Source organism: Myodes glareolus, chromosome X, assembly GCF_982192425.1.
Source record: "Myodes glareolus chromosome X, mMyoGla1.1, whole genome shotgun sequence".
NCBI classification, from domain to species: Eukaryota; Metazoa; Chordata; class Mammalia; order Rodentia; family Cricetidae; genus Myodes; species Myodes glareolus.
In genome coordinates this window covers 43,882,460-43,902,392 of record NC_142053.1, presented here as the reverse complement: position 1 = coordinate 43,902,392, position 19,933 = coordinate 43,882,460, and the positions used below count along the sequence as shown (strand labels likewise).

General features: G+C 33.4%; 1 protein-coding gene across 4 annotated transcripts in view; it reads left to right on the top strand.

Moving 5' to 3' along the window:
* The window catches only part of LOC125405366 (UDP-N-acetylglucosamine transferase subunit ALG13), a 48,114-nt gene that overhangs the window by 7,517 nt on the left and 20,664 nt on the right, over nt 1-19,933 (top strand). For 3 of the 4 annotated variants that reach the window (XM_087903100.1, XM_048441835.3, XM_087903101.1), the window contains exons 1-18: nt 67-204; nt 826-909; nt 2,272-2,322; nt 3,017-3,063; nt 3,681-3,753; nt 7,108-7,189; nt 7,370-7,532; nt 8,722-8,797; nt 9,578-9,686; nt 11,405-11,469; nt 12,157-12,257; nt 13,662-13,789; nt 14,500-14,746; nt 15,131-15,244; nt 15,606-15,744; nt 16,253-16,373; nt 17,311-17,343; nt 17,436-17,491. In XM_087903100.1, coding sequence (XP_087759226.1) covers nt 67-204; nt 826-909; nt 2,272-2,322; nt 3,017-3,063; nt 3,681-3,753; nt 7,108-7,189; nt 7,370-7,532; nt 8,722-8,797; nt 9,578-9,686; nt 11,405-11,469; nt 12,157-12,257; nt 13,662-13,789; nt 14,500-14,746; nt 15,131-15,244; nt 15,606-15,744; nt 16,253-16,373; nt 17,311-17,343; nt 17,436-17,491 — 1,827 coding nt within the window. Of the gene's footprint in view, nt 1-66; nt 205-825; nt 910-2,271; nt 2,323-3,016; nt 3,064-3,680; nt 3,754-7,107; nt 7,190-7,369; nt 7,533-8,721; nt 8,798-9,577; nt 9,687-11,404; nt 11,470-12,156; nt 12,258-13,661; nt 13,790-14,499; nt 14,747-15,130; nt 15,245-15,605; nt 15,745-16,252; nt 16,374-17,310; nt 17,344-17,435; nt 17,492-19,933 lie in introns of those variants that run through there. The other variant, XM_087903102.1, reaches the window with a different exon arrangement.

The following is a 19,933-nucleotide window of genomic DNA, read 5'->3' as shown; positions in this document are numbered from 1 at the left end:
TCCTCCCTGCATTCTGTGTTTTCTTCTTTTTCACCCCTCTGTTCCTTTCTCCTCACCCCATGCACAATGCATAAAGGATGGAAAAACTGCGGCCAGAAGTCTTTGAGTGAGGCATCAATGGATGAATATTTAGGCAGTTTAGGGCTGTTTCGGAAGGTGGTTGCCAAGGATGCCTCTTGCCTTTTTCGGGCTATTTCCGAGCAGGTAAATATAAATATGACAACTGGATAATGTCTTGTTTCTAAGTTTTCAGAGTGAGATGTGGCATGTTCGAGTAGCTCCCTCCATCTGTAGCATACTGAAAGAAACAAAAGCGTTACCTTTTCTGTTTTTTTCATTGACAATATCTAGGCCTGCCTGAAAAGTACAGTGAAATACTGTGCTATTGCCAATTAGAGCAAATACTGTTTTCCTGTGCCTACTTTTCTGCTTTTCATTTTCAGTTTGTAATGGGGCAGGGGTAAATTAATGTGGGGTTAAAGAAACTTTGAAATGAATCTCACTTGTTTGTAAGCGTGTCCTCCCTTTTGTTTTATGCACAAGAAAAAGATTAATAGATTGTGCCTTTATGGAGTTGAAAGTCTAGGAGAGAATTATTAGCCTTCGATCTTACTAGAGATGACCATTCTGTAAGATGGGGGGGGGGGGGGGGACATGGCTTCTTTGCCTTTGGTGAAGATCAGGTGTAGTAACAGATGGACTTAATTTTTCTGTTTCCAACATGTGTTCTAGATTAGGAAACTAAATGTCTAAATTCATTGTGTTGAGAAGCTTCTATTTCAAATTTCAAATGATATGACAGTGAACTAGTCTTATCTTTTATAGCTGTTTTACAGCCAGATCCATCATTTACACATCAGGAGAGCTTGTGTCTCATATATGAAGGAAAATCAAGAAACTTTTGAGTCTGTAAGTAGAATATATGCACTGAACAGAGTTGTTGGTAATGTGTATAGTAAGTAGGCAAATTTTTTTTTCGCATATTTGCCTTCCTGCCCTTGGAAGTTTGTTTTCGATTTTCTCAACAGGTTTCAGTGAACTGTAAAATAATGTAAAGGCTTCTTTAAATCTTGTTGATTAGCTTCATCCACACCTGGGAGAAATACTGTTCCTGACATTGAAATGCAAGACTTATGTTCTAATGCAGCATATCTCAAGTATTTTGAGCATACACATAACACTGGGCCTTTTGTTAAACTATACATTCTGATGCAGTAGGTTTGAGCAGAGGCTTCAGATTTCTGCATTTTAATCAAACTTGTAAATTAAGAGTGCTGTTACTTCCTAGACCACAGTTTGCTTAACAAAAGATGTGTTAAACATACTTTTCAAAGCTTGATCTTCCTCTCCCAACCCCCTAAAAAGTTTATGCTGTATTTAAGTGTCTTCTCAGTAAAAATTAGAAAAAATACCAACCAATTTTAAGGACACAAGGACACCTTTGAGTGTGATAGATAAATTCATTATCTTAAATATCTTATACATTACAGTGGCTTCATGGTCAAAATTTGTGCTATTTAAATTACTCTATTTAGTTAATGCTAGGTATATGTCAGAACCATAGAGAACGTGAGTTTTAATTCAGTTCTTTATGGAGGCATGTTTTACTTACAATAAGATCATCCATTTTAAGACTAACAGTTTTAGTTCTGACCATTTTAAAAGTCATTGCAGCTGCCATCAGAAGCAAGGTAGACCATATCCACCACCAGCAAAAGTTTGTTGTGCCCAGGACTTTTTTTTTGATACCAGTGAAATTCTCTTTATATTATTTTAACTTTGTATACATGTCTCCTATCAAGATTTTATCCTTAATGGTTGTTGGTCTTGCTTAATTGATTAAAATTAAAATTGTAAAGTTACTTAAAGTTGACATTTTAAAAAAAACTGGAAGGTAAAGCATTTGAAATCCACTAATATGTGGACAGCTTCTGAGATACCTTTTTCCACTCAAGACTTTTGTGTATATGTTTATCTGGAGGTGCTGTGAACTAGTCATTTTATCCCTTGTACAGACTGCAGATTATATTTAAAACTATATATGTCTACATACATATACATATGAATGTGATAACAATAAAAAAAGAAGCCATGAATTTGATAGAGTGGGTAGGGGTATATGAGAGGGCTTGGAGAGAGGAAAGGGAAGGGAGAAATAACAGAAATATAATCTCAAATAAAAGTCATTAGATACCGATATCTGTAGAATATAATCAGATTGCAATAAAATCATATATTTGGTTAAGTCAAGTTTTTTTTTCTGTTTTGAAGTATGTAGAGGGATCTTTTGAGAAATATCTTGAACGGTTGGGAGATCCCAAGGTAAGTTCAAATATGAGAATATCGTCTTTTCATGGTTGTTGAAATAGTAACCCAAATATACTTTTATGTCTATAATTCTTCAAAGTATTTAAATATTTAACTGTTGAATAACACAATTATTGGATAAGAAGCAATGGCCTGTTTGTGTTGATTATTGAGAATTGTATTGACAGTTTCTGTAGCCTACTGAGTGTACACAGTGCTTGGGAGGACAATGTTGGGAAACACATAAAGCCTTTCACGTTAATGGGAAAGAAGGATGGTAATGTTTACTAATTCTTAAAAATAAAAATTTTCCTGATTGGTAGTTATCTCTTTTGCAGAAGGAAGATTCATAATAATTTAGAAATCCTTTTATTTGATGATAGTAATCAATTTTTAGTTGATTTTTTAGACATTTAGTAAATATCCTGCCACCTTTTTAAAAATAGTAGTTATACCTTTTATACTTTTAAAATTGTGTATTTATTACCTTATAGCTAAGAAGAATTTTGGGTCCATTTGAGTTTATATTATAGAGTCGCTAACGATCTTAATTTTCTCATTCAGAACAAATTACCATGTGCTATACAAATACTTTACTTGAAACATCAAATCACTGCAAAATGTTATAAACACTGCTTAATAGTTCTGAAAGTTTATCAAAATTCTGTATCATTTATATTTATCAAAATTCTGTATCATTTATATTTAGGAGAGTGCTGGCCAACTGGAATTAAGAGCTCTTTCTCTAATTTATAAGTAAGTTGTACCAGAGGAAAAATGAAAGAGGGAAAATATGAACGTGAGTGAGAATGATTGTATAATTAAGATTTCTGTCAGAGTCCTTTAGGACAGGTTAAGTTAAAAATCCATTTGATAGAGTTCTTGGGTGAAGAACCTTATTACTAGTTTTGTCCTAGAATTTGTGTTTGTTTGAAAGGAAGATTAAATGTAAGCCAGGTGCCCTGGGACATGCTTATAATACTAGAACTGAGCAAGGGAGACTGAGGCAAGGTGATGCTGAGTTTAAGACTACCTTGGGGTACACAACAAGATGTTATCTCAAGACAAATTAAGAGGCTGAAAATGCTGTACTGGTAATATTTCCAGTAGGAAATCAGGATAGCTGTCTTTTAAAACTTATGAATGCTTGACTTTTTTTAAAATAAGTTGTCACTAGGGTAGTGTCATTTCTATTGTAAAAGTAGAACAAAAAATTTTAGATACTTCAATAGTTGAATCCTTCAAATGGTCACATTATGTTTTGAATTAAAATTTCATAGGGAAATTAAGAAAAGTCTTACAAGGCTACTTAAGGCTATCTTATGTATATACTTAATAATTTCTTCCCACCTACTTTTATTTTCTACCTGTAGTCGAGATTTCATTCTTTACCGGTATCCTGGAAAGCCACCAATACATGTCACAGATAATGGCTTTGAAAACAAGGTAAGAAAATGAATGAATAGTTGAAGGATGCTGCTGGTTTATCACAATATTAAGAAATAAGCCTTTTGACCTAATTAGTGAAACAGTAAACCTAATCTTGAAGCCCAATGTGGTACCATTGTGCTATTGAGTCGCCTAATAAACATTGTCTAACTGGTAATATTGTATGCTAGCAGCCTTTTCCTCTCTAGTTTGTCATTCTCAATGGTACTAGCTACCTTATAAACAGATTGCTATCACCCTTTAATAAGAAAACCCACAAAATTACATAAAACCCTAGTTGGCTCCTCACTGACAAAAGGATAAGGATTAAATCTGAAGTTAGGTGTTCAGTGTCATTTCATTGTCTTCTATCGTTAGTCTACATGACATGTTTCCTGCTAATTTAACTTTCTTACAGTCCATTGTTTCCTCCTTTAATTGTTAATTCTTTGAAAACATTCCCAACTTCCCTGAAGCTCTTTTCTTCTGTTTATTCCCTGGTTGGTTTCCAAGTCATGTAGTTTTTTCTCCTCACCTTTACATTTCTATTTTCCTCTTCTGCAAAGTATCTTGAGGGTTGTACAATTTAGTAAAGTGCTTAGAAAATATCCCAAAGTAGCTGTGTTTCAAAATGCTCAGCTGGCAATCAACTTTCTTTCCCAGCAGAGTATCCCAAAAGGTTTTTAAGAAAAGGGTTTTAAGTACTCAGTCAGTGAATATGGGACTGTGCAATATTTCAGTTTTGAAGTCTTATTTCAGACCATGGAACATAATTCAGGCAATAGTTTATGATGACAAGACAAGAATAGACATGAGAACTTTGTTATAGTAATTTTGGCAAAAGATCTAAACTAAGGAAGTGGTATTAGGATTAGAGATAACTGACTGGAGAAGGAGATGCCTTAGAAAAAAATAAATGGAGTTACTTATTTTACCAGTTGCAATCATCTAATTCGTTCAGCAAACATGGTGCCCCTATAGTATTAACAAGTGCTTTTCTGGACTTTGAGGATACCAGTACTTGATTAATGAAATCTTTTTTCCTAGGAGCTTTTGGGGTATAAAGACTTTCATGAAATAGTTAATTGCAATTAAATGACTAGTTTCATACTACAAGTAATGCATAAAATGAACATAGAAGAAAGATACCCACTTAAGCAAGTTAGAATGCGTCATTGTGATAGTGACACATTAAAAAACTAAGTCCATCAAACGTGAAGGTCAGTCTCTTCACGGGGAACCTTATATGCAAAGGCTTGGAAGCAGGATACCCTTTGGGGGTTTAATTAATTGAATGTGGAGGGGAATGTACATAAATATATGCTAGAGCTGAATAATGTGGGGTAGAATAGGTCTTGTTGAAAATTTGTCTTTTCATTGTACAAAATATTTAACCAAATGAAACTTTTCTCATTATTACGAAATTTTTCAAACTTAGACAAAGAAATTAAGACGCATTCATGTGCCTGCCACCATTAGTCTCTTAATACATATATTTCCCCCTCGATAAATTCACTAATCCATTTTTTTAAAAAAAAATCTTAGTTGAAGTAAATTTTGGACATCAGTGCACTTATCTCTTAATACTAACTTTAAAAATTTTAAGCGAAAGTATGAAATAATCAAAGTTGTTGAAGAAATAGCATGTTCTTGTGTATATTTGAGCAGTAGACAGCTTCAGATGAGATTTGGAAATGTAGATCTTATCCAGGGATCTTCAAACTTTCTATTTCTCTCCCAATGCTCGATTCTGGATTTTTTTCTTAGAGCGTAATTCATAGAATAATATTGTGAATATCTGTATACTCACCATCTAGTAGTTCTTACCATTGTACAGTTCCATTTTTAAATGAGTCTTGTTCATTTTGTGACTTCCTGGTTGTTGGGTCAGTCTCTGAGCACCCATGAGCCCAGGCTAGATGATTCTGTGAATTTTCTTGTGGTGCCCTTTACTCCCACCCTAACTCCTACAATCCTTTCTTCCTCTCTTCAGCCTGATTCCCCAAGTTCTGCCCAATGTTTGGTTGTGGATCTCTGTAAATTTTTTCTTCAGTTTTCTTTCTGACACCTGGATGAGGAATCAATCTATGATTCAGTGTGTATTTTTAACAGATTCAAAAATTTGGTAGCTGTAGCATTGTGGGTTTATTTCTTGGTCTTTTATTTCATCAAGTTGCTTGTTTGTCTTTGTGCCACTACCATACAATTAGTGTTATTAAAGCTCAGTGCTATATTAAAATATTAATTTTAAACATTAAAGTATTAACATAAATATTATATTAAAAATTAAACTTTCTTTTATCCTTCTCTTCTGTATGAGTCTAGGGAAATTGAGAATCAGACCTAAGTTATTATGTATTCTAGCTATGCTGACACTTCAAATTTATTTATATTTGTGATTCCGTAATTGCCAGGTCATCCTACATGGTAGGCAAGTATTGTACATTTAAGCAACACCTTTAGCCCCAGAATCTATAAGATTTATATTTGATATTGTGAGTTTGAGACCAGTCTGGTCTACAGAGTGAGTTCCAGGACAGCTATGGCTACACAGAGAAACCTTGTCCTTTGTTTCAAAAAAAAAAAAAAAAAAGGTTACATTCTGCTCTCCTACATGAGCTTGTTTTTGAGTTTTCACTTGGAATTGCTCTTTCACTAGTGCTTGATTCAAAACAGATTTTTGAGCAAAAATTTTAACAATGTTTACAGCTGTTACATGAACAAATTTCGTGGTAGGAAACATTTACTGAAAAGTTTTAGTTTAATAAACACAGCCCTGAAATTGTTTTGTAAAGGCCTGGGAATTTAAGGAATCAGCTAAGAAGTTAACACTTTGTTGTTTTTTTTTTTTTTTTTAGCCATATCAGTAACTTAAAATTTCTCTGGAAATGTCCTTTCTCCATGGTATATTCTTCATATTCTATTCTGCAGTGATTTTTCTTTTAGCCCTTTGAACAAATTGTTTGATGTTTGTCCCTTTTCACTCTGTCTTGATTTTGGATAGTGGGATATTTTACATAATTTCTCCAGTTATCTCAAGAAATTAAGATTGGACTTCCAACATCTAGTAGGCATTCTGCTTTGTTCAGCAATTGAATTTGTGAAAAATTCCATCTTTAATGCAAATCCATCAGTCAGGACTTGTTTAATGAATTTCAGGAATATGATTGAGGCTGGTGTTTTTAAGTCTTGTTGCATAAAAGTGTAGGTTGTATTTTTGAAGTGTAGATTGTATTTTCTTATTTCTACATTTTGCTAAATGTCTTTTAAGAATAAAATTCCATTTAGTTTATTAACTGCTGATTTCCATCTTAATTTTATGGTTATAAAAGATATATTAACAATAACAATTATTCTGTATTTTTTCTTTAGATTCTTCTCTGTTATTCAAATAATGGCCACTATGATTCTGTGTACTCAAAAGAATTTCAATCAACTGCAGGAATTTGCCAAGGTATACTAAGTAAATGTATGGGTGTGACTTCAGACGATTTGTTACCAGTCTTTAAACTGAAGGACTTTTAAAACATTGTTACTACCTATAGAACCTAAATGCTGGCTTAAGAATGTTTCAACATTGTTATGAAGAGTCTTATTTTGATAATTGGGATTTTGGTTATTTTTCTTCCTTCAGCTATATTATATGAAATGCTTTATAAAGATGTATTTGCTGTGGATGAAGAACTATTGAAAACTGCAGTTGATTTGTTTCGAAGTGGTTCCAGGAGAAACAAAAACCATGCCTTGACTGGAAATGTAGAAGCCAGTACTGATCAGAAGAGCTCAACCCAGGATAGGTACTAAAAGAAAAGGGTTGTCTATGATTAAGGGTCTATGATTAAGGGTTGTCAACTCTATGATTTCATACTTCTTTGAGTTAGCATCTGAAAGTAGAAATAGCCTGATTGCATATGTGCACATATATGTATGTTAGGGATAAATTGTTTTTATTTGGAAGACAAAAGTTTACCAAATTGTATTGTGAAATGCTCAGACTTAAGAGTTCAGTTAGTTAGAGGCATCGCTTTTTTTTCTAGAAGAGATTTTAGAATAAGTATTCTCCAAATTTAGTTATATATAAGTTATTTGTTGATTAGGCAACAACAAATTGTCATAACATAGGAGGTCAGGTTGGGTTTAAGAATCTGCTTTAAGAAGACAGTATAACATCCAGGTCAGTTATCTGGCTTAGCAGCCAGTACCTGTACTCACTGAACCATTAGAAGAATATTTTTTTAAAGCTTATTTGGGAGCATGAGGAGTGGCAACAGTTTTGTCCAAGTGACGATTTCTTCATTCTTTGCTAATTTTTAAGGGTTTTAGATTTATGGAAGCTACAGTAGTTAAGAGGCAAGATTATTACGAAGTTGCCAGCTTAAAACAACTCATTGATGTTCATGTGGTTTAGAAATAATGCCATGGCTTAGCTTATACTTCCGTTAATCATGTCACAAGACTGTAATGAAGAAGCTGGCCAGGACTGAGTTCTTAACTGGATTTGGGGAATATACACTTGAGGTGCCTGGTAGCATTTTATTCTTTCTAGTTAGTTGATATCTTTAGTTTTTTGTTGTTGATGACAGGAAGAGTGACCTACTCTGAATTTTATGAACATGGCTACTTACTTTTGTACTGGCAACAGGGGAAAGAGATACCTTCAAAATCAGTGGGCAATATGGTGTGTTTGTGTATGTGTCTATTTGTAATGTGATTACATAAGTTCTCTATGATTAGAAGCAGTTTGTTGGCAGAGGAATCAGAAGCTGTGAACATTTAAAAGTGAGGATTACAGGACCATCTTAACAGAAAATAATCTAAGTATTTTTTAGTACATACTTACCATAGAAACCTAATGAGGATGTGTTGAAAACTTGCTTCATTTGTTAGAATTGAACTACTTACCACTGAGTGGGGTGACGTAGTTGAGACATAGAGAAACAATTGCTGATTTATATAATAATATTTTCTCTGAATCTTTTCAATTAGAGTCAAAGAGATTGGTGCCTGCTCCAGTGTCGAAAATACTCCAGAAGACAGTAAGCAAGGAACAGAAGAACTGAAGGTTTGATATTTTCTCAGGCAGAGAATGTTTATTCACTTGTCTTAGAGCACCATAACTTAAAATAATTAAAACAAGATAGTCCATTCTAGTTATCTAGAGTCAAGAAGTTTATTTTTTCCTTTGTGGAAATCCTACTTTCCTAAAAAGATATGTACTTTGTGATAATTTTTATTCTTTATTCTTTTTTTTTAAAGATTTTATTTATCTATTATGTATACAGTATTTTGCCTGCAAGTCTCCCTGCAGGCCAGAAGAGGGCACCAGATCTCATTATGGATGGCTGCTAGCCACCATATAGTTGCTAGGAATTAAACTCAGGGCCTCTAGAAGGTCAGCCAGTGCTTTAACCATTAAGTCGTCTTTCCAGCTCGATGATTTTTATTCTTAAGTAGTAGAATTTTCAAAACTAACACTGAACACTTAAGGTATTTTAGAAACTTTTATTTTGAAATTAAAGTAATAATACAAATTTAATAGATACTTAGTTTGTAGTCAATATTCTGATGATATTGCTTCATTATATCAAGTGACCTATAATTACAAAATTACATGCTAATCATCTTAAAAGTTGAAGAAATATTTCTGTATGTAAAATTACTTGATTTTAGACACATTTTGCTCTTTTAGTCTCTTGTTTTAAATACATGGTAAATTTTTGTTTTAATAATGGAAAGAGGAATTATGTATACTTTTAAAAAGAAGAGATGAACTTTGATTCATTTTTCACAAAAGGATGAATTTAAAGATGATGAGTTTATAACATTACTAATTTTGTTTCAGCTTCCAGAAACTCCATCGAAGATTCCCTTTCCTTATAAAGTGTTGAAAGGTCTAGCTCCAGAAATCTATCGCAATATAGAATTTGATGCTTGGTTGGACAGTAGAAAAGGTAATAAAGTATCAGCAGGATAACTCTTAATCCCAATAGATACAAGAGATCATATTGTAAGTTATTTTTTAGAAGACATGCTTTCATCAAACAATTTGTCTTAGTTGGGGTTTCAGTTGCTGTGAAGAGACATCATTACCACAGCAACTCTTATAAAGGAAAACATTTAATTTGGGTGGTTTGATTTCAGTTCAGAGGTTTAGTCCATTATGGTCATGGTGGGGAGCATAGTAGCATATAAGCAGATATGGTGCTAGAGAAGGAGCTAGTACATCTTGATCCAACAGACAACAGGAAGTGATCTGTCTCGTTGTTTGTGTTTCAAGCATATATGAGACCTTAGACCCGCCTCCAAGGTGACATATTTCCTCCAAAAAAACCACACTTCCTAATAATGCCATTCCCTATGAGATTATGGGGAACAAATTAAATTTCAAACTACTACACTGTTTAAATAAAAAAGATCAAAGGAACCTAGTACTACCTGTATGTGGTTTAAATCTATGAAAAGTAGGTTTATAAATGGAGCTATATGTTTAACTGGGACTAAAACTGTGATGATGAACAGAGAGAGCCTGTAGGTAACTTAAAGAGTACAATGGATGTTTAGTGAATGGAAAAAAAACTCATTCAAAATTTAAGTCTTGTGATTATGTTGATTCATAAATAAATCAGGACAGTGCACGAGTTCTGACCTCACACATTTTTGTTTGGTCCATGAGCTGAGAATGATATTTGCATTTTTATTTTTTATTATTTACTTTTGAGACATGAAAATTATATAACTCAAACCTCAGTGGTCATTAAATATTTTAAGAATGGATATTTTTATTAATTATATTCATTTTCACGTACATATCTATCTATGTATACTCAGTACTAAAGGTGCATTGCATGGAAAGACAAATTTTGTACCCTTGTTATTTGATTTTTCAAGACAGAATTTCTCTGTGTAGCCTGGCTCTCCTGGAACTTGCTTTCTAGACCTGGCTGGCCGTGAACTCAAGATATTCTGCCTCTACCTCAAGAGTGCTGGAATTAAAGATTTTTGCCACCATCACCCAGTCTAGAGGACAAATTTTAAATGTTCAATAACAAGTGCCCTCACCCACGGAGAACTGATTAATTTTGAAAGTTTATTGATGAAAAATATCTAAAATTGGCTGTCTGGCTCTTTATAGAACATATTTATAAAAATAACTTTTTTAATAAAAATAACTCTTAATATAGATTATTGTTTTCTGTAGATTATATAATTGAATTAATCAAACTAGTCCTTAATATATTGCTTGCGCAGGATAATATCTCACATTCAACTTCTTGAAGTTTGATGAATTCAGCATGGTTAACTAGAATGAAGTTAAGACCTTGTATAACATAAAATAAAAGAAATACTGATAAGTACTTACACACATGTGCATGAGACTTCTTGGTATTAACTTTCAAATCCTGACTTTTGTGTTTAACCAAATCTGAAACTACAAATTTCTACTTAAATGTGCTTTAAACTTAAATTGCGGAACTGATTTTGCAGATCTGTTTAATAAATTGACCATAGTAATAACCCATCAAGGGTGTTAGAATGACCCTTTGGGACATTTTTTTTCTTCTACTAACAGCATCATCAAATACATTGTGTTAAAGTAAATGCGGTAATTAAATAATGGGCAGTAAGAAGGATTCAATTAAATTGAGCTTTTAATCTTTTTCTTTAATAGAACTTCAAAAACCCGATTGCATAGAATATGCTGGAAGACTTTACAATTTAGGGGACAAGTGTCAGGTCAGTTCCTTCTTTAAAGATAATGATTTGTACCTTTAACCATTGACATGGGTTGATTATTCTGGGTATAGTGATGCATGTCTGTTATCCTATCTCTCAGGAAGCATAGAAAGGAGAATCATACATTCAAGGCCAGGTTGAGCTTTTTCAGACATTGTCTGAAAAAACAAGGGTTGAGGGTATAACTTTCAGTTTTAGAGTACTTACTTGGCCAGCCTGTCTAAGGCTCTTGATTGTATCCTCAGCTCAACAACAAAAACGTTGATGAAGACTTCTTTACAAAATGCTAGAAGAAAGATTTCTTTGTATTGTGTTAAATTTTAATTGCTGATTTTTGTAATAATTTGATGTAAACTGATATATGTTTCATATACTGGCTATGATCTCAGTTACTTTAAAAAAACAGACATTGGTGCTAGAGATGGCATAGCAGTTAAGAACACTGCTCTTCCAAAAGTTCTGAGTTCAGTTCCCAGTAGTAACTCACAATCATCTGTAATGAGATCTGGTTCCATCTTCTGATCTGCAGACATACATGCAGGCAGAACACTAAATGCATAATCAATCAATCTGAAAAAGTAGACATTGAATTATATTTAGAGAAAAATGGTTATTTGGCTAAACACAGATTTGTCAGTTGACAGGACCAGATGAATTACTTTATAACTACTATTTCCTATCTTTCAGGTTTGCTTGGAACCAGATGGAAAATATTATAATGCTCATATTCAAGAAATTGAAAGTGACAAAAACTCACTAATAGTTTTCATTGAGGAATTGGCAGAAAAGTAAGACTTTCTAGTAATTAAATTTGATAGGTGTTTGCTCATTAGATTGAGAATTATCAGGATTCTAGTAGAGAAACTCAATTGTATCTGCTAAACTAATTATTTTGCTTAATAAAAGTCAATGTTGAGAAGTAAAATATCAAAATATGTTTCATATATAAAAATTCTCCATTCTAGACATTGGACAGTTTGATATATCAAGTTCAACAGAATTTTGATGTAATATTCATGATAATTTGAAAAGTGAGTTGTTGAGTTTCTGCCAGTGTTTCTTAGTTAGGCTTTCTATTGCTATGAAGAGACACCATGACCATTCTTGGAAAGCATCTAATTGAGGTAGCAGCTTACATTTCAGAGGTTTAGTCCATTATCATCATGGGGGTAGCAGGGATGACCATGGTGGTGTGCAGGCAACTATATTGCCGGAAAAGGAGCTGCTACATCTTGATTCTTTAGGCAACAGGAAGTCATCTGTCTCACTGAGTATGACTCAAGCATATGTGAGACCTCAAAGCCCACCTCTACAGTTACATACTTCCTCCAACAATGTGGATTAAACCTGGGACCTTGTACGTACTAGACAAGCAGTTTAACTGACTGTATTTCCCAGCCCATGCTATTTTTAATTTTTTTGAGACAAGAATTTAATTACATCATTTTTCTTCCCTTATCTCACTCTAAACCCTCCCATATACTTTCTCTTCTCACTTTTTTATGAATTTTTACATGCACATGTGTGTATATATTCCTAAATATATTGCCTTTTCAATATTTGTATGTACATTACTACTGATTATTTTGAGACAGTAACTAGTTTTCCATTCTGATCTTGAACTTGTAGTCAGATTCTGGCTAAAGTTTTTGTTTTGAAATATGTTTTCATGATCACAGATATAGAAAAAATAAGACCATGACATGGCAATTTGATACTCTAAAAACATTTCTCTTTTTAATTGGTCAAAATAAGTGTAATTTGTATACCCAAGTCTGATAGGAGTCTGTTTAGTAAATGTGATCTTCTTTCATGGAAAGAAAGCAGATTTTTGTGAGTTAATACAATCTATTATCTTATTTCTTCTGGATGTGATAGACACTAAATGGCTGTTAAATTATATAAACCAACAAATGTATAGATAGGAAAGCTAGTGTAACAACAGACTTGAGTCACTTGAGTCAGGGGTAGAGGCACATGCCTCATTTCTCACACTCAGGAGACTGAAGCGGCAAATATCTCAGCTTGAGGCAGTGGGTTCCAGACCAGCTAAGGCTGCATAGTGAGACTTGTCTCCAAGAAAAACAGAAAAAGGAAATGTGTTTAAAACTGAAGCAAGAAGGCTACATTTGTTTAATTGGATGAGAGTTAGGTGTGTGTTATAATGGCTTCATGATATCTTTCACTTAAAGGCATGCAGTTCCGATGACTAATGTAAAACCAATCAACCAAGTGGCACTTCTTCCTTCCTGGATTACTATGCCAACCCGTAAAGGAAGAGGTTACCAGGCTATAACTGGAGGCTATTTCCCACAAATGGGTTTGTATCCTAACTGGTTTTCTTTTCTTTTTTATTTTATATTCCACTTTACTTACATTATACTTTCTAAAGGTATGTCATATGTTCTGTTGTAGAGTAGCATTTTTTCCACACTGCTGTGTTGGGATAGCTAATGCTTTGGTGGAGAAAAGAGTGCTATCCTGTATATTCTAGATTGATCCTTGATGCCTATGCCCATAGGCACCAATAGGCTATTTTGCCTAGTCATAGCAATAAAATTGTCTCTGGACATTAATAGATATACTCTTGTAGGAGGCAGGTGACAGCATTGTCCTTGTTTGAGAAACCACTTTCTAGACTACCTCATAAACTTAAACAGAGTTTTAAGTATTTTCAAAGAATTAGGAAGACATCTCATAAAACAACCAGATGTATTCAGCGTATTTTTTAGAGAAAAATAACGCAGGTGACTAGATGACTATTTTTTGATGACCAAATCTGCCAGTATTAAAGAGAGGGTTGAAATACTATTTAAAACAGCCATCAACATAGAAGTGAACTGTTTCTTTGGCCCTTCCAATTGGTATATATCTTTGAAAAACTGTATCAATTTCTACCTTATATACTTCTATACTTATTTTGTTTCTAAGAAAAGTATCTATGTGACAGTTTTAAGGTATGATGAGGATAGAGGAACATAACCATTTACTTTAGATATAATGCTTATTTATTATTTGTTTTTTTGAAAGTTATGACAGAGATGAACATGAAGCAACGGAAGAAGATGTCCAAGAAAGTTCGAGGAAAAGAAGTTTATATGACCATGGCTTATAGCAGGGGAGACCCACTTGTCCCACCCAGAATTCAGCATAGTATGCATTTTGGGCATGACCCACTATTGTACTATTCACAGACAGCTGGCCAAATTATGTCTAGTGAACGTTTCTACCCTCAACATTCATCTCAAAGACAAGGTCGGGGATATGGGATGCCCAGGTAAGAATTAACTGATTTTCATGATAATGTATGCCTTTGTTTTGGTTTTTAGAAATAACTCCCATACTGACTTATAGTATAATTGACAAATATAGCTTCTATAGTTTGTACCAAAAGAGAGCATAGACCTGACACATAGTTATCCTTGTCATCCATTGGCATAACTGTATATTCATTGTCTACAAAAATGTGAATACTTAGATGCTTAAAGATAGAATGCCATCAGAAATAAGTGTCTATATGAAATATGCCTGTCTCCATTAGTGTTTGATAGGCCCAAGATCATTGCAAAAGTCTTTCTAGTTGAATGGTTTCAGAAACTATGTTAATTCTACTTAACTATTGAGACTTTCTAGAGTTAGGTTTTTTTTTTTTAATTTTTAGGGATTCGTCTCACTTAGTAAACAGGCAAAACATGCCAAATCCTAAAGTTGGATTTTACCCTGACCAAGGTAGAAGGTGCTGCCAGAGCTATGATAATGTCTCCTATAGGTCTCGGTAAGTATTTGAAGTATTAAAAGTTGACAAAAAAATGGTGTGGGTAGTTTTATTGCTAAGCAATGATAATGTGTACTATCTTTCTAAAACCTTAGTTTGGGGGCTAGAGAGATGGCATAAAGAATAAAAACATTAGTTGTTCTTCTGGAGAATGGGATTCAAACTCTAGGGGATCCTCTGATCTCTCTATAGACACTAGATACATAGGGTACAGGCATAGAAGTGAGCAAAATAATCATACCCATATACATAAATTAAATCCAAAGGCATCTGTTATCAGATACTTGTCTTCACTAAAAAATTAGAAGCAAATTACTGTCATATTTTAACTTATTTCCCCATTTTAATTTCCAAACTTAAGTTCTTTTAGACGTAGCCACCGTCAGATGCATTGCATGAATAAGGAATGCCAATATGGTTTTGTTCCAAAGAATGGTGTGGAAGAAACTGTTACATTTTATGCACTTGAAGGGAATGAGACTGCTTATTCAACTTTACCTGTAAGTGGGTGATAACTTTACTGAAAAATATTTTTTTTTAAATGCTGTATGGTGAAATGTGTTGTGTGTGTGTGTGTGTGTGTGTGTGTGTGTGTGTGTGATATCATGTATGATTTCTACTCTTACCCCACCCCTAGGATTAAAACCAGGCTTTGCATATGTAAAGTATTCTACCTCTATACTACATCCACAGCCCTAATTTTAACATTTTTCATATGAATAACTTAATAAAATCTTCAGAAGCTATGAAGCCATTACCTTAGTGATTTATAGTTAAGAAAACATGTTTTGTAGCTGCTACTGAGAAGATAGTGATTTAGACCGTCTGGTGTATAAGGGAACTAACATTTTCTCTTTTGGACTCTAAAGTATTAAAGTAGCGGCATATTTCTCTTAAAGCAGTAACTCAAAATTTAGTGTCTTTAACTGACGTTTAGAATATCCTTCCAAACTTTTCTCTGACAAATACAGGAAGAATTCCATGTGTATATGTCTTTCTTTGGTACAGAACAATGGTGGTCCCACTTCAATGGTTCCTGTTACTTCAGGATACTGTGTTGCAAGTCAGGGCTATAACTCATGCAAACCAACTTTGAATTCAGAAGACAGCACTGACCAGTGTGACAACGGTGAGTGAATTAGTGTAATTTTTGAAAAGTTCATTGTTGCATTTGTATATCAGAACTTGGAAATATTATTTTGGGAGTTTCACACCTTTTTGATAACTTGAAAGAAGTATTAAGAATGGTGAGATGCTTCAAGGGACAAAGTGCTTGCCAGGCAAACCCGAGGACATGAGTTCAAATCCCAGGACCCATGTAACCCCAAGAGTTCTTACTTAAATTGAAAACATTTTAACATTTACTGAATGCTATATGCCATCCATTCTAGTAAATGATTATAATTTAAAGGCAGTTTTTAAGATAATTATGGGAAATACAGCATCCCTGTATTATATGTGAGGAAATGGAGGTTCAAAAGTCAACAAAATGTTAAAGGCTATACTCTTGATAATGGCACTGACACATATTTAACTTGAGATAAAATTTACATACCAAAGCAATTTACTTACTCAGTGTACAATTCAGTGTGTGCATGTGTGCATGCATTCATATTATCTGATCTTCAATCTCATCCTTTCCCAAAGACCATTCCTCATTTATACCCAGACTATAATTTGTATTTGTCTCTATGTATACTTAAAATAGCTACTTTTCTTTATTTGGCATTTGTTTATTTTTACTATTTACCAGTCAATAATACATTATTATTGAACAATTCTGGAGAATTATGTACTGTATGGATGTGTGAGACATATTCAGTGACTTTATTAATAAGATTCTTCTAAAATTGTCTTTGCTACTATTATAATATTCTTTATCTTTCAGGGAATTTTGAGCAGAGACTTGTACTATTGACAGCTTACTTTGTCTTTTGCTGACTAATAAGAAGGCTCAAATGACTTTAAGTCTTATATATTTATTTTAGTTTTGAAAATATGCCCAAACTGGACATTTTACTCTGCCAAGTTAAAAAGATCTATGTACACACATTTCTGTTTTCTAGGAGGATATCATGGAGACTATCTTTATTCTTCAGGTCAGTGAAATTAGATTTAGTTTGATATTCTTCATTGTTTATTTAATGTTAAAGTGATGCTCATTTTTTTTTGCTTTGGCTATATCCTCTAGAACAAGGCTATGAAACTTCCAGTGTATATACCACAACTGTATCTACAGCAAACCTGGTAGGTATTTAATAATAATGTATATGAATAGCTCATATACTGTATAGGTAGGACACAGTGGAGGTCTGTAGGAGAGCTTGCTTAGGGACTCAGATGTGGCCTTCATTCATGATTGCAAGGCAGAAACTGTATGGTGTGCTGGCACTGGAGAGGACAATTAACCATTTTCCTTTTCATTTTACTTACCACAGCAAATCCCACTAGAGCCTTTCTATGTCTAGAAAGCAGAAAGTTGGAAATACTTTGATAGGACTAAGAATAGGAACTGTGTTCAATGTTATCTCCTTCCCAAAGTCAAACTACTAGCACTAACTTTTACTCCAAAAGAGGCAACTGCAAAGCCCAGTATTCCTGGGTAATATGTAGATACTGAATCCATATACATACATACATGTGTGTATGTATGTATATATATGTGTGTGTATGTGTGTATATATATGTGTACACACACACACACACACACACACACACACCCCACATACATTATCTTGGAGATCTAAAACTAAAAATAAAGTCTTCATACCATGCCTGCAGCTCAGTTTAGTCATGGAGTAGATGAAAAGTAATAATAAAATTCCTGCTTAGAATATAGGAATATAGAAGAAAAAAATTACTGATCTGTAGCATTTCTGAGATCTTGAGGTCATATATTGTGTTATTGGCCTCTTAGCTATTTATGGGAACTATCTGGGGACTCTTAGCCAATGATTCTAAAGCTTTCTTTTCCTTGGCCATATTTGAAGTTGGAATTGATGAATAGTGAGTGACTTGTTGTCCTGCATTGTTTTTGGTTTTCTTATTTGTTTTAGTGTTTTGAGATAGGGTCTTACTATATAGCTCTGGTTGACCTGAAACTCACTATGTAAATGGACTGGTCTTGAACTCAAAAGAGATCTGACGGCTTTGCCTCCTGGGTCCTGGGATAAAAGGCAAATTGACACCACACCTGATATACATCCTAAAGAAAACTGGAGAGCCAGGAATTATTAATGTTTTTATTTTTGTGGTTATTTAGTTTTTCGAGACAGGGTTTCTCTGTGTACTCACTATGTAGACCAAGCTGGCCTTGCTTCCCAAGCGCTGGGATTAAAGGCATGTGCTACCACTGCTTGGCCCCCAAAATTATTTTATTTACTTGCACAGATTTAGTTTTTGGCTTATGATTTTTTTAGTTGATTAATTTATTTAGATTTTGATTATCAGTAGCCATATTGTTAGTTCTTTTTGTAGATTAGATGCACTGCTTAGATTTGCCTTGCTTTATTCTTCCACTTGATTCCAAGTAGATTTAGTACATCAAGTGCTGGTGAAGGATCCATAAATTATCCAGGAAATAATTTTATGTGTTGAATCATTTTAAGTCTTATTTTGAGTCATTCATCATAATGTATACAGAGATTTTAATTATTTTTATAGAAAAGTTAATGAAATAATAAAAATTAATCTATATTGATACATACTATGGAACTGGGTTTTAACTTGTTTTTGTCATTCAAAGCTAATATGTGTTTCTTAACCTTATGATTCCTATATGCAAGAGATTTTATTCCCTTTCATTCCAGTCTATGCACTACTAATGGTGTCCTGTATACTTCTGTTAAAAAAAATCAAAACATTATTGACATTCATTTTTTTAAACCACTCTCATAAATCATAATCTTTTTCCCACTTAATTTTCTTTTGCTACAGCATCCTGTTTATAGTTACCAGTTTGTGTTGAGCTAAATTGTGCTTTTGGATTCCTCCCCCACATCTCAGTGAACACTGAACTTTATTTTTATTTTCATTTTCTTATGATTGTTACATGTTATTTGTACACATTGAGTTTCTCAGAGGTATCATTTATTACTTATGTCCATTATTTCCCCCCCTTTTTTTTACTTCTGGCCCCTTTTTAGTTGCTAATCATCTTGTCTTCCACTTTCAGGTATTTTTTATTTAAAATTTTATTCCTTTAGTTTTCATATATGAGAGAGAGTGAACAGAAATTTTCTTTCTGTATATGGCTTATGTTGTATAATGTGATACTGAAACAAAAAGGACATTCCTATCATGTATCTTGGAGAACTTGATATTTGAAGAACTTGTATAGTGACTATATTTTTGAATTATTAACTAATAGTTTTATGAAGTAAATGTTTGCTTTTATGTTTTATGAAATAACATAGTAAGCAAGTGAAAATTCTGATATAATTTTTTATCCTTTGTCTTTCCTTTCTTCCTTTTAATTAAAAGCTTTTCCCACCCAAACTATTCTTATAAGCTTTTAAAAAAATGATCTCTTGAAATAGCTGAAATGAAAAGGGAAATAAAATCCCAGCCTTAAAGATGACAAGAGTGAGCACTTGTTTCTGTCATTTTAAATTCGCTTTTCATGTTCCTTTTTCTTCAGAGTTTACTTTATCACATACTCCATAGCAATCAGTGCCTCTGTTATGTTCC